The 15,069-nt window shown below is 24.8% G+C and overlaps 1 protein-coding gene across 4 annotated transcripts in view; it reads right to left on the reverse strand.

The window, feature by feature from the left end:
- LOC117167142 (sideroflexin-2) overlaps positions 1–15,069 on the reverse strand; it is a 52,748-nt gene that overhangs the window by 10,419 nt on the left and 27,260 nt on the right. For 3 of the 4 annotated variants that reach the window (XM_033351844.1, XM_033351843.1, XM_033351842.1), the window contains exons 2-4: positions 10,653–10,844; positions 4,723–4,893; positions 4,396–4,594 (exon numbers count right to left, since the gene is read on the reverse strand). In XM_033351844.1, the coding sequence (XP_033207735.1) occupies positions 4,396–4,594; positions 4,723–4,893; positions 10,653–10,807 (525 nt within the window). In that variant the 5' untranslated portion in view covers positions 10,808–10,844. Of the gene's footprint in view, positions 1–4,395; positions 4,595–4,722; positions 4,894–10,652; positions 10,845–15,069 lie in introns of those variants that run through there. The other variant, XM_033351841.1, reaches the window with a different exon arrangement.

Genomic DNA, 15,069 nt, shown 5'->3' on the forward strand with positions numbered 1-15,069 from the left:
TTCTGGATCAATCTGAAAAATCTCTATCCCATCCACACACTACTCCTTTCCCCTGCCGAGTGAGTCACGCCTACCCCGAAAGGGAAATGGCTCAATGGTGTAGTTGAATTTTCTACCAAAAAGGTTAATTTTCGAAGAAAAAGACGATTTTTTCAATAAAATACATGAATTCTTAAACAAATAGTTGAATTTTCAACTAAAAAAGATTAGTTTTCAGCCAAACATGGAACAGTTAAATTTTCAGTTAACATTTTTTTATGTACAAAGAAACAAAAAATAATTTTGAACCAGAGAATTGAATTTTCTACCAAAAAGGTTAATTTTCTAAGAAAAAGACGATTTTTTCAATAAAATACATGAATTCTCAACCAAATAGTTACATTTTCAACTAAAAAAGATGAATTTTCAACCACACATGAAACAGTTAAGTTTTCATTTAAAAAAATGTTTCATATAAACAAAGAAAAAATAATTGTCAACCAAATATTAGAATTTTCTCTTAAAAAGATTAATTTTCTACCTAAAAATACAATTTTTTCAACAAAATACATGAATTCTCAACTATTTAATTGAATTTTCATATAAAAAAGATTAATTTCTAACTAAATAGTTAAATTTTCATCTAAGAAAGATTATTTTTTAACCAAACGCACAACAGTTAAATTTTCAGTTAAAAAAATTAATTTTTCATCAAGCAAAAAAAATAATAATTTTGAACCAAAGTTATAAATTTTTAACTAGAATATTAAATCTTCAACTGGAATAGACGATATTAAAAAAATTATCAAAAGGGTTTAACTGTAAACCTAATATTTTTTATAAGAAAAAAAATGAATTTTCAAACCAGAAGATTAATTTTCTACCAAAAAGAATCAATTTTCTGCGAAAAATACGATTTGTTCAACAAAATACATGAATTCTCAAACAAATAGTTGAATTTTCAAATAAAAAAGATTAATTTTAAACTAAATAGTTGAATTTTCATCCCAGAAATGTTAGTTTTCAGCCAAACATGGAACAGTCAAATTTTCAGTTAAAACTTTTTTTGTACAAAGAAACTAAAAATAATTTTGAACCAAATAGTTGAATTTTCTACCAAAAAGATCAATTTTCTAAGAAAAAGAATATTTTTTCAACAAAAAACCCATAAATTCTCAACCAAATAATTGAATTCTCAACCAAAAAAGATTAATTTTCAACCAAATAGTTGAATTTTCAAATTAAAAAGATTAATTTTCAATAACCAAATAGTTGATTTTTTATATAAGAAAGATTATTTTTCTACCATACGCGAAACAGTTAAATTCTCAGTTAAAAAATTAATTTTTCATCAAGAAAAGAAAATATATTTTTCAACAAAAATGATAAATTTTAAACTAGAATGTTGAATATTCAACTGGAATAGACGCAATTAAAAAAATATATCAAAAGGGTTTAACTGCCAACCAAATATTTTCAATTCAAAAAAATTAATTTTTAAACCAGAAGATTAATTTTCTACCAAAAAGGACGATTTCGCAAGAAAATACATGAATTTTCAGCGAAATAATTAAATTTTCAACTAAGAAGAACAATTTTCCAACCATGTAGTCGAATTTTTATCCAAAAAGGTACATTCTTAACTAAAACAAAGAACCTTTAACTGAAATAGTTGAATTTTCAATCATAGAAAGAATTTTCAGCAACAAAAAAATGAATTTTGAACCAAGAAAATTAATTTAGAAAAAAAGACAAATTTTCAACAAAATACATTAATTTTAAACTAAAAAAGATAAATAGCCAACCAGAATTTTAATAGTTACATTTTTAGCTAAAAAGGACAATCTTTTACGGAAAAAGCTAATCTTTTAAAAAATAGTTATATTTTCAAACAAACTGATGAATTTTTAATTAAAATGATGAACCTTGAAATGGAATAGTTGAACTTTTAATCAAACAGATGAATTAACTACCAATAAAAATTTAACAGTTGCATTTTTAGTTTTAAATTAATTTTTAACAGACAAAAAATTTTTAACAGAACAGTTACATTTTCAGTAAAAAAAAGATTGTTCCATAAAATAGCTCATTTTTCAATCAAAGTGATGGTTTTTTGATTAAAATGATGAACCTTAAACGAAAAAAAAAATGTTTACCAAAAGAGTTTAACTTTTAACCAAGTAATTACATTTTTATTTCCAAAATGATAAATTATCAAGAAAAAATGTAGTATTTGATATTTCAAATAAAAAGTATTTTGATTTTCAATAAAAAATATTGATATAAAACTAAATGTACGAGTTTTCAACATGAGTTAAATTCTCAACCAAGAAAGATTTTTCAGTCAAGAGAAATAAATTTTCAGTTTTGTTGTTGAAAAAGTCCACTATTCCAGTTGAAATTCATAATTTTAGTTTAAAATTCATCTTTTTGGTTTAAAAGTTGACTATTCTAGTCAGAGATTCACCATTTTAGTAGAAAATTTATCACATTGATAGAAAATCAAACTAATTTGTTAAAAATTCATGTGTTTGGTTCTAAATTTTTTGCGAATAATTAATTATTTTAACTGGAAATTTAACTATTCCATTTTTGGTTGAAGACTGATCTTTTTTAGTTTAAAATTCAACTATTTCGTTGAAGATTGATATTTTCTTGTTGAAATTCAACTACTTGGTACGTTAGAGACAAATTCAAGAAATTAATTGTTATGTTTTTAGTATTATTTACTTATATAATTAAACAATGATGCAAATATATTTAAGAATATCTTGTAATATAAGTTGCCGAAGCTTTGTAAATTAAACCTATTAAGTCCTTAAAAACTGGAAAAAACATTGTATATAATAAATTAGCAAAACTCTATACACATTCCGAGTTCATTATTTTAAATAATGCGAAATATTTCAATGCTCCCTTTTGTTAAAAATTATACCTGAAAAAACCTGTAACTGCCAGGGAATTTTCTTTCAGGATTTAAAAAAAATTCACTCTAGAGGGCAAAACACCCACCCAAAAGTCTCCATTTCCGAAGAAAGAAAATCCGTAAATTTTTTTTCGGAATTCGAATATGAACACGTGTCACCAGGCACTTTAAAATCCCATTTAATTACCATGGGATAATTTACGTTGTCTTTTTTATACAAATAATTACTTATGGACAATTTGAATATTTACCATTAATTTTTAAACGATTTTCAATTGTTAAAACAAGTGCAAATTATTTAAACAATTATTTATTCCCCAAAAATGTAAAAAATAATCGTATTTTCTGATTTAAATGCAACATTTTGTTATTAATTGGAGTAATAAATTTTTCGAAAAACATTATGTAATTATTTAAACAATTAATTATTGTTTATTTTCAAAATGTCTAAAAATTAAGCCAGAGTTGTCCATTTTTTTTCAAATTGGTATCCTATCCTACATTTGTTGAACAATTACATAATTTTAGTACATTTCTTTTGATGTTTAACAAAATTCTATTTGCTCAAACAATTTTTATTTGCTCAAGCAGTTATTTTTGGATAACTAACAAAATTAAATAAAATAGAAGACATACAATTAAATACGATTTTAAAAGCATTTTTGAAAAAGTAATTATTTAAACAAATTATATTTGTTTGAACAGTGAAAAAAGGGTAAATTTATTCTTTCTAAACACTATACAGTCAGAAACATAATTGTATAATGTTATTAATCAAAAAAACTTAGCATAGTATACTAATTAAAAAAAAAAAGTTGATATCTCTGGCTCAATTTTTAGCAATTTTGAAAACAGACAATAAATAATAATTTTAATAATTGCATAATATTTTCAGAAAAATTCACTACTCCAAACAATAACAAACAATCACATTTCAATCAGAAAATACGATTATTTTTTTGGTATTTTCTGGGATTATATAATTATTTAATTAACTTACATTTGTTTAAACAATTGAAAATTGTTTAAAAAGTTATGGTAAATATTCAAATTATCCATTAGTAATTATTTATATGAAAAAGTCGACGGAAATTGCTAAAAAGTAACAATAATACGTAAAAATGTAGTTTTTTTTTAATTTTTGGGTCATATTTGGGCCGCTACCGGAAGAGTGGGGAGGCGGGTTGGAAATTAAAGTTATTAGTATGGTTTCATTTCGTCTAAAAAGTTTGGCAAGTCTCGATGTAACCCTGAAACACGAGTTCAATTTTTCAAAAAATCAAAATTTCCTCATTTTAGTTGAATGCGATTTTGAAGTGTTAATATTCGAATTTCGAAAAACAAAAAATTACTTATTTTCTTTCTCCAGAAATGAAAACTTGGGGGGTGGGGGTGGGGGGGGGGGCTTGCCCTCTAGCTTGAAAAGCGTTTTTTGGACCACCCTAGGAGACACCCTCTATAAAAAAGTCTTTAAAATCATCGAAACTTACAGCCAAAAGGGGATTTGCTCTTTTTCCCAAGTAGGATTTGCATCCGATGGCCGTAAACATTGCAGCCGATGTTGCACTAGCATAAGCCAATCCCAGCTGAGTAGTAGAAACAGGGCTATTCGCATTCCTGTTGGTGTAATTGACCAGTGCATTGAACGACTGATTGACCCACTGCCAAAAGACAACAGCCGTCGTGGTCCTGATGACACATAAAAACGGAAATAAGCGTGAGTCGTGTGAAGTCTTGTTGTAATTTCGAAACTAGGTCTTTCAGAATTGGCTCTGGGCTATAAATTTCTTGTGCAGAACAAGCAAAAACAAAATTACCTGTAAAATTGCAACATGGCACCCGTAATCGCCATGCCTCCCGGAACCTGGAAGGACATTCTTCCAAAGACATTTTGCAAGTCACCAGAATCTGGGTGGAAGGCCGACTCGTATAATTTTTTTGCATGTATTATCTGCTCCCTACTTGTACCTATTGGCTCTTCGCATTTCCTAAAATACAGAGTAGCCTCGTTATTATGAAAATCCCACAGTTCTGAGATGTAGCTTTTTGGTTTGTTTAATTTTTAAGAAATAACAAAATAATAATTATGTCGCTGAAAAGTCGGAAATTTTAAACCATGGTTGACATGGCTCAGAGAATTCTGGAAAGTTATGATTTATAAATAAATATAGGAAGAACCTAATAATTCCGACATCTTCCAGGCTAATAGTTTGAAATTTTTTTGAAAATCGAATCGATTAAGTTTCGGAAATACACCCCTGTAAAAATATTTGTATTTGACATTTATGCAGTGAAACTATTGTTAAAAAAATGAGGTAAATGTCAAAAGGTTTATTTTGTGAAAGTTGCAGGGAATGTTTTTAAACTGTTTTAATATCTGATGAGGAAACCCAGCTGTGTTTCCGAAACGTAATTATTAGGCTATTCCTACATTAATTTTATAAATTAAAATATTCCCAGACGCGAAAAAATAAAATTGTATTCTTCTTATCAATTGGGAAGTTAGGGAATTTTAAACTAGTGAGGGAATGTTAGGGAAAATCTGAAAAAGGGTGTTTTCGATAAACTGAAGTTGAAGTTAAGGGGTAATCCACAAATTATATAGAGTTTTTATACAACTTAACCCCCCCCCCCATGTAAGATAAATTAATATTTCCTCTGCCCCCCCCCCCCCTCACACACACAAAATCCTACTAAGATTGTATAAACTACGGGAATGAACATGCATATAAATTGTGTTAATTAAATAAACGTGAAATCTTAACGGAATTCAATTGAGAAAACTTTGATATTAACAATTAAGTCTTACAAACGTATAATTTTGATATTCATTTAGTTGAGTACTAATCTTATGGTTACAAATTTTAATTAAAATGATTAAAATTCTTTTTTGTTGGAATACGAACTACTCCATTTTTTGTTGAAATACGAACTACTCCATTTTTTGTTGAAATACGAACTATTCCACTTTTTGTTGGAATACGAAATATTCCCTTTTTTGTTAAAAATTCATTTTCTCTGGTTAAAAATTTAACTACTTCGTTAAAGGGCGACTACTCTATTAAACATTTATTTATTGTGTTGATGACTCATTATTTCAATACAAAATCCGTTTTCTTCTTTCTTGAAAATTAATTAATTTAATTGAAAATTTAACTATTCCATGTTTGGTTGAAAAGTCGTCGTTTATGGTAGAATATTAATCTTCTTGGCAAAAATGTATTCTTTTTGTTGAAAATTTAACTATTCTGTCGAAAATTTATTTTATATGGTTAACACTTAATTTTTCACTGAAAAAATAACTATTCTATTTTCGTTTGATAATTTATCTTTTTTAGTTAAAAATACATTTATTTTGTTTAAAATTCATATTTTGGGTGAAAAATTTGTGTTTCATTAAAAAATCATTTTTTGACTTAAATGTTGACTATTCGATTGAATGGTGATTTTTTTCAGCTCATAATTCTACTATTTTTGTTGAAAAGTTATCTTTTTTCATTCATTTCACACATTTATTTATTTTATTCAAAATAAAATTATGTATTATTTTATTCTATGTTTAAAATGTAACATTTTTAATTGAAAATTAAACTACTAGGTTGAAAATTCACGTATTTTGAAAAAAATTCGTCTTTTTGGTTGAAAATTCATTTTTTTCGGTTGAAACTCAACAATTTTGTTGAGAAATCGTGTTTTGCTGTTATAAATTAGTTTTTTAACCGAAAATTTAACTATTCTATTTTTGGATGAAATTTTTTTTTTAATTCAAAATTCTTTTTGAAAATTTGTTTTTTCTGGTAGAAAGTTCATGTTTTTAGTTGAAAATTCAACTATTCATTCAAAAATTCAATTTTTTGAGAAATTTAATCTTGTTAGTTCAAAATTCGTCTGCTTAGTTGAAAATTTAAATAATTTTTGTAAAAATTTATCCTTTTTTTACAGTTCAAATATGTATTTTGATGGGTGTTTGGCATATTGAGTAGAAAATTGATAGTTTTTGTTGAAAATCTGTTTAAACTTATTTTTCAAATTTAAAATTAACTTTTTCAATTAAATTTTTACCATTTCATTTTTTGAAAAATATTCGTATTTTTTAGTTGAAAATTCCACTGTTTTGGCAGAAAATTCGACTTTTAGTGGAAAATGAAACTAATTAGTTCAAAATTTATTTTATTTGATTAAAGATTAAACTATAATTTAAATATTGTATTTTATATTGAAAATTTATAATTTTAATAAAAAATTCAACTGCTTGGTTTTAAAATCATGCATTTTGTTGAACATTCGTCTTTTTTAATGAAAAGTAATCGCATTAGTTGAAATTTAATCTTTTTCATTAAAAAATCCTATTTTTTAGTTGAAAACTTAACTTTTTTTTATTCATTTCATTATACTATTTTTAATTCAAAATTTATTTTTTGAGTTAAATACTCAATTATTTGATAAATTCAGGCTAACCCTGAAGAAGTGAACTACAATGTTTCACGAAAAGTCGTCAAAATTCGTAGTTTTGTACACGATTGAAATTGGAAATATCTCTTTTATCAAAATGAATCATCTAAAAGCATTAAATTTATTACTCAATTCTTTAGTTGAAAATGCATCTTTTTGGTATAAAATAAATTATCTTAGTTGAAAAATCGTTTTTTTTTTACAAAATAATTGTTCGTAACGTAAAATTTGTCTTTTTTTAGTTGAAACTTCATTCATGTTTTTGTAAATTAGTTTTTCATAATAGAAAAATTAATCTTCTTAGTTGAATATTTCTCTATTTTTTAGCTAAAATTTTTTTGATGTAAGATCTTCCCATTCCCCCCACTCCAGTCTCAAGCAATTTGTGGAAGACCCCTTATAAAATTCTGTATGACCGTTATCATTAAAAGTCTTTAAAATAAATTAAAAAACAAACCTTTTTTCAAAAATTCTTGTTTTTAATTTCTATAAAATTTTTTACGTACTTTTTTCACATCAAACATGAATGTTGAATGTCTAAATGCTTTTTAATCAATCATGCAGATAAATAAATTTCAAGTTAATTAAAGCTCATATGATACAAAAAAGTAGACCCTCCAATTTTTTGCGAGTGAATTATATCTATCGAGGTATCGCATTGTGCACAACGTAGCAGAACAATTGTCAGATTAGATACGCCACTGCGAACAAAGTTTCATTGTCCATTTTATCCGTAACAAAGTTGAACTCCATTTCAGCTTTTATTGCTGTTTATGCCACACCTTCTTCCCAATGAAATTTTTTTAAAAATAAATCAAGGCTATATCAGACCTTGGAGTCGTTTAAGAAATTAAAAATACACTCAACTCTCGATATGAGAACCCTCGGTTAACGATATTCCTAGAACTGGTGGCTTCCGCAGTTTCGTCGAATTTTTTAATACCCTAAAAGCTTTGAAATTCTTTAATAAGATTCCTGGAAATTTATTCAAGCTTTTTAAATCCCTTGAATTCTTTGAAATCCCTGAAATCCGTATAAATCCTAAAGTCTACGAAATCCTTTGAAATATCTTGAAATTGATGAAATCTCATAAATCTGGTACAATCCCATAAAAAATCTTGAAATCTATAACATCTCTTGAAATTCATTAAAAAATTAGGAAATCTCACAAAACTTTGTAAAGCCTTTTGCAATCTTTGATATTTTCTGAAATGCCTTGAAATATTTTTAAATGCCAAAAAAAGATTTGAAATTTATTTTATTATTATTATTATTATTTCCATAAAAGTCTCTAGACTTTTTCCATAGATTCTTTTAAATTTTTTAAATCCTTTAAATTCCACATATATGGTAACATTTCTTGAAATCTTCAAAATCTTAGACAATCTTACGAAATTTAAAATCGAAAATTTACGAATTTTTTTAAAACTTCCTGAAATTGCTTGATATCTTGTAAGATACACGATCTACAGTTTCTCAAATTCTTAAATTTTTTGAATTGCTTAAATCATGTGAAATCCCTAAAAATGTTTTGAAATTCCGCGTACAAATTCATGAAATATTGAATATATTCTAGAATTCCTTTAAAACTGTTTGAATCTTTGAAGGACTCTGAGACCCCATACAATCCCGTGAAATCCGTATAATATTATTTTTAATTCACTCAAATGTCTTGAAATCTTTGACATCCTTTGATACCTTTTTAAAATCCCTTGAAATTTAATTGAAATCTTCAAAAATCTTGAAATTTTTGTAAGCACTCTAAAATCATTTTTAATGCTCTTAAATTTTCTAAAATTCTTTGAAAACCTTTACAAATGTAAAAAATCTCTTTAAATTCCTTGAAATATTTTTAAATACCCGAAAAGTTTTGAAATCTTTGAAATCCACTGAAATCTATTAAAAACTCTTGAGTTTGGTTAAAATCCTCTGTTTAAGTTTTTGTAATCCTTATGAATCCGTCAAGCATTGTAAATTTCTATAAACCTTCAAAATTTTTTGAATCTTCTAAAATTTTACGAAATCATTTGAAATTCCTTAAACAAATTTAATCTCTTATATTAAAATTCCTTTTAAAAAATGTTAATCCTCTGAGATTTCATAAAATCCCAATTAAATCCTTAGAAGTCTCTTAAAATTTAATTTATTTCATTTAATTCCTGAAATTCTTTGAAATTTCATAAAATCCCTTGACATATTTAAAATATTTTGATAACCTTTTAAAACACATTAAAATTTAAATAATAAAATTTATTAATTTTTTGGCATCTTGTAAAATACCCTAAAATCCTTTTGAAATTTCGAATGTTCTGAAATCCCTCGAGTAAAATAAAATAATAATAATAATAAAAACCCGGTTAAATATATTGAACTCTGTGATATCTTTTTTTAATTCTTTGAGAAATTATGAAATCCTAACGAGCCTGATAAAGCCTTTTGAAATTCCTTGCAATCTTTGATATTTTCTGATATTCCTTGAAATGTTCTAAAATATTACGAAGTCATTTGAAATTTCTTAGAAATGTTTAAATCTCTGGCAGTTTTCTAGATTGCACTAAATTCTTTGAAATCTCATGAAATTTCTAGACATTTTTTTAGGTACAATAATTAAATTTTGGTTCAAACCCTTTAAAATTCTTTAGTTCCTCTGAAACCCCATGAAATCGCTAGAAGTCTCTTAAAACTTCATTCCATTACATTGTAATTTTTCTATTTAAAACCCTGCTTGAAATCCCGGGAATTATCTTGGAACTTTTAATATCTCTCAAAATTAAAAAGAAAACTTTGAAACTCTTAAAATCCTATTGGAATTTCAATTTTTAGATGTCCGATTTGTTATTCTTAGCAAATCAACGAAAAAGTTTGAAAATATATTTAAAATCCGAGTGAAAAAATAGTTGCATCAGGAAAAAATGTGGGAAACTAGTAGCATTAATATAAACAATAGTAGCATTAATATACATAAATATGTATCGCGGTTAATTATTTAACATTTTCCCAAATTATTATTTTAAAAAATGAACGTATCAGTCTCTAACTTTGGCAAATGATCAAATAAATGTAATAAATAAAAAAAAGATTTTGTTTTTAAAAATAAGAGGCCAATAACCACTTTCAATTTTTTTTATAACTTTTGATTATTTTTACTAATAATATTGCGTTATAAAAAAACAGATCTGTTCGTTTTAATTTAAATTTATTTAAATAAAGAACAGGTTGGTTAATGTAACAAATTTAATTTTTCTAAAGGAAAAATAATGGAGAAGATAATATTTGATTCAATTTTTGGACCTACCTATAATCTTGGCATAACTGTTTGGCTGCCTGAAGCTCATTTTCGGATGCCATACATGTCCTGAAGTCTGTGACCCATGCAAAGTGTCGCCATCGACCCATAAATGTATTTAAATCCCAAAGGGACTTATCCAGATCCAACCTTTGAGTCTCCATTCTTTATTTAAAGAATGGCTGATAAATTACGCCCTTCCTGCAATCAGAGGAATTGTCCTTATGTTATTTTTTGCCCTATTATTTTTATTTATAAGGGGACAATCAGTTTGTTCTTTTGAATTTTTTCGAATTGAGTATATTGCAATTTCGTCATGAGCAATTTTAATTCTAAACAAATTTATTTCTAAAAGACTTTAAAATTTGAATGTTTCGTTAATAATAAAGCTAACAATTCTGTTGTTAACTCTTCGATCAAATGTTTAAAAAATAACAAAATTATTCTATTCAGAACCACTTGATAAAATTTGTTTCTCAATTTTTCTAAACATTATTAATAAAAAAGAAGATTTTAATTGTATATTGTTTTTAAATATTGGAAAAAAATTCAGTTCTTAACATTTTGCTAACACACTATAATTTTTTTAATTCTTCACACTTTAAAAGAGATGACAAAAATGAAATTATGGACAATATTATATAAGCTTTGATTTCGATGCAATTTTTTAATTTTGAAAATATGCTAAAATAATTAAAAACTTCTAAAATATTGAAAACGAAAAATGTAATCAAAATATATAGATTTTTGGAGATTTAGAAATAAAATTTTTGAGTATTTTAAGGAATTTGAAAGGTTTTAAGATAATAAAATTTGTTGTTACGATTCCAGCGAAAATTAAAATTGACTTTTTATTTTGAAAATATTATTTTAAGAAAATCTTTTTAAATATTTTAAAACATTTCAAATGATTTCCTAAAATTGAGGAAAAGATAGTAAAATAATTAAAAGCAAAATTTTGCAATTTTGAAAGATTGCAAAGATTGATAAAGAATTCAAAAAAGTTAAAAAAATATTTAGAAGTTTTGAAAGGATACAAATATAATTTCATTTTAAACAAAATGTATTTTTTTGAAGATTTCGAAACAAGATTTCCTAAGTACCTTCAGATTTTTCGGAACATTTTTTACGATTTTTTATTTTGCAAGATTTATTTTAAGAGAATAATGATAAAGATTGTAAAACAAGTCAAACGATTTTTTTCAGTTATCAAAATGAAATCGAGTAGATTTGAAGGAAACATTTTTTATTTTGCAGCACTTTTACCAGTTTTTTAAAATAATTCGAATCATTTAAAATAATAGGTAGGAGTTTTCGAAGTTCTTAAAAAATTTCAAAAAAACTTAAAAACAAAAAGTAGATTGTTTGAGATTCCGAAATAAAATTTTGAAAGATTTCAATATGATAAAAAAATGTCTAAAGATTCCTAGTAGTATTTAAAACGATGAAGAAAATGTATAAAAATATTATCGAACATCACGAAATAATTCCAAAATTGTAAAAAATGAATAAGTAAAATTTTTAAACAATTTTAAGGCTAATTCGAGACAAATGAAATCTTCAAAATTCTTCTTGAATTTTCTCAAAAAACGAAGGAAAATTATATTGAGAAAAACTTTAAGCAAATAAACAAAATAAATTTAAAAAATAAATAGCTGTTAACAATTTTTATTTTCTATTAAGAACTATTTTTTACTTCAGATTATAATTTGACATTTTTCTTATTCTGGACTGAAAAATCTGTTTTGGGTGCAAAACTTCAAATTTTAACAATTTAGTTTAAAATTCACCTCTTTTTATTAAAATTGAAAATATTTGGTTTGAAATAAAAATATTTTTTCAGTTTAATTATTAATTATTATATTTTTCGTTGAAAATTCATATTTTTTGGCAGGAAATTAATTTTCTTGATAGAAAAATCAAATTTTTATTTGAAGATGCAATTATTATGTTGCATTTTTTTTATGAATTCAACAGTTTTTTATTTAAAATTAAAATCTTTTTGAATTGAAATATCAACTATTAAATTTTTGTTGAAAATTATTTTTTTTTTGTGAAAATAAAACTATTTGGTTTAAAGTTGGACGTTAAACACGAAAAGATGAAGATTTGATAGGAAATTCTTTTTGATAGAAGATATCAAATATTAAATTTTTCCTTCAAAGATTTATCTTTTTTGTTTGGAAATTTATTTATTTAGGTAAAGATTAACTTTTTTGTGGAAATTTTGATTTGACACATCGGAAATTTTCAAAAATCTTTTTCAATTTTTGCAAGACTCCGAGGAAAATTATATTTATATAAGTTTAAAACAAATAAAGAAATAAATCTACAAAAATAGTCATTCGAAATTTGCATTTTGTATTTCAAATTATTGTGCCCCTCAAATCGAGTTAATACACGCTCACGATTAATAATGCTAGTATATATAAAAAATATGCAACTTAACGAAAATTCTATCTGAAGGAAGCTCTTTATATTCAGTTTAAAAAAATCAAGTCAAAGTCTAACTTGTTCATAAACAGTTGTAACATTTAATATAGATAATCTTATTAACGAATCAATAATAATAATATGAATAATAATATTTTCAATTGCACCCTATCTAGTGTAGATATGTTTCTAAAAATTGGATTTTGCATCACAAAAAACGGATGATTTGAAATAAAGAAAATGAAATTATAATTTATGGATGATATTGATCTCTATAGATAAATAAATCATTTTAATTACATGATATCATAGAATCACTATGCCTTATAAAATTATAATAAACAATAAACATCAGGCTTTCGCTATACTTAGTTTCTAAACTTCTAAAACTCAAATAAAAACCCAGAACAAATTTCAGCATTTAATTTAAAACATCAAAATTTGAATAGATTCTCATTAAAGGTTCATAAATAGACAATTTTCAATTAATAGCGTTTGAAATTAAACAATTTGGTCATGTTTGAGTCTAAACCAAGTTGACAAGCTGAATAACTACTGTTAAAAAATTGTTTTTAATTTAAAGTTTATTTCAATTGTGCAAAGAATATTTTTTGAAAATCAATAAGATTTATGGACAAATAAATTAATTACTTCAGTCATTTAGTGATATAATGCGACTTTTTGGGGACCTTTTTCGAAATTCCATGCAACTTTTTTTGTTTATTTTATGCGAAAAAAATGTAATTATCTTTGAAATACTGTAGTTAATATTATTATATGTTAAGTTTAGAATAATAATAGTTGAAAAATAATGAAAAATTTGTTTTACGCAGTTTTTGCTCGTAATCAATAATAAAAAATTAGGGGAAAAATGTTTGAATTTCGAATTTTTGGAAAATGTGCAAAAAACATGTTTTTCTTCAACCTGAGTTAGATGCATGATTTTTTTGAGAAAAATGAATATGTCGAAGATATATGCTATTATTTTGCATTCATGGACATTTTTTTTCTTCATTCTTGAACCACGAAAAATTTCTTTTTTATGAAAACAAAATAATTGCATGTTTATTTTATTTAAGCTGAAGAAATTTCAGGTGCGAGGTATTTATCCTTTTTCAAAGAATTGCGCACTTAATTTAATTTAAGAAAATATTTTTTAAAACATTTTTAATCAATTCTAAATTATATAAAAAAATTATTTAGGTTCTTTAGATACCTAGATCTATATTTTTTTCCTAAAATGGAGCCCCTAAAAATGGTTTCATTAGTGCTATAACTTCCCATGAATTTTTGCAGAAGTAAAAAAATGGGCCCATTGTGCAAAAAATGGTTTATTCTATTTTTAGTTCCGTTATTAATGGATTATTTTACTTTAAAACACATCCGTATTGTTTTATTTTTAGTGAAATAAATCAACCAGATTTTTTAAAAAAATTCTTCATTCTATTTTTTTTAATATCTTGTTTTATACCACACGCCACTATTAATTTATTATTTTAATTGGGCATAAAAAAAGTAAAATGCATGTAGAATAAAATAAAATAATCCATCAATAGTAGAAATTGAATGAAAATAAAATTATTATTAATAAAATGGATTTGCGAGTTGGTTCTAAATAAATTTTTCTAACTTTCTCAAGTACCTGGGCGATGTATTTAACTAAAAATAACAGAATGAATTTATTCGAAAGTAAAAAATCCGTTAACAGTGGCAATTAATATAAAATAAGCGCAAAAAGGAACAATTTGTAGGCGACCCATTTTAGACAAAAATCAATCCTTTTTTGGACCAACCCATTAAATGTATTAATTATCACCATCAAACAATTGAATAAATTAATAATACTAAAAACATAAGTTATGATTGGTTAAATTTGTCATTAATGATTAAAATCAAAAATATTTATTTGATCTTCATACTTAAAATTCAGTGCATTTTTAACATATTAACACACTGAATAAAAACTATTTTCCTGAGATTAGCGAAAATGATA

Source organism: Belonocnema kinseyi, chromosome 2, assembly GCF_010883055.1.
Source record: "Belonocnema kinseyi isolate 2016_QV_RU_SX_M_011 chromosome 2, B_treatae_v1, whole genome shotgun sequence".
NCBI classification, from domain to species: Eukaryota; Metazoa; Arthropoda; class Insecta; order Hymenoptera; family Cynipidae; genus Belonocnema; species Belonocnema kinseyi.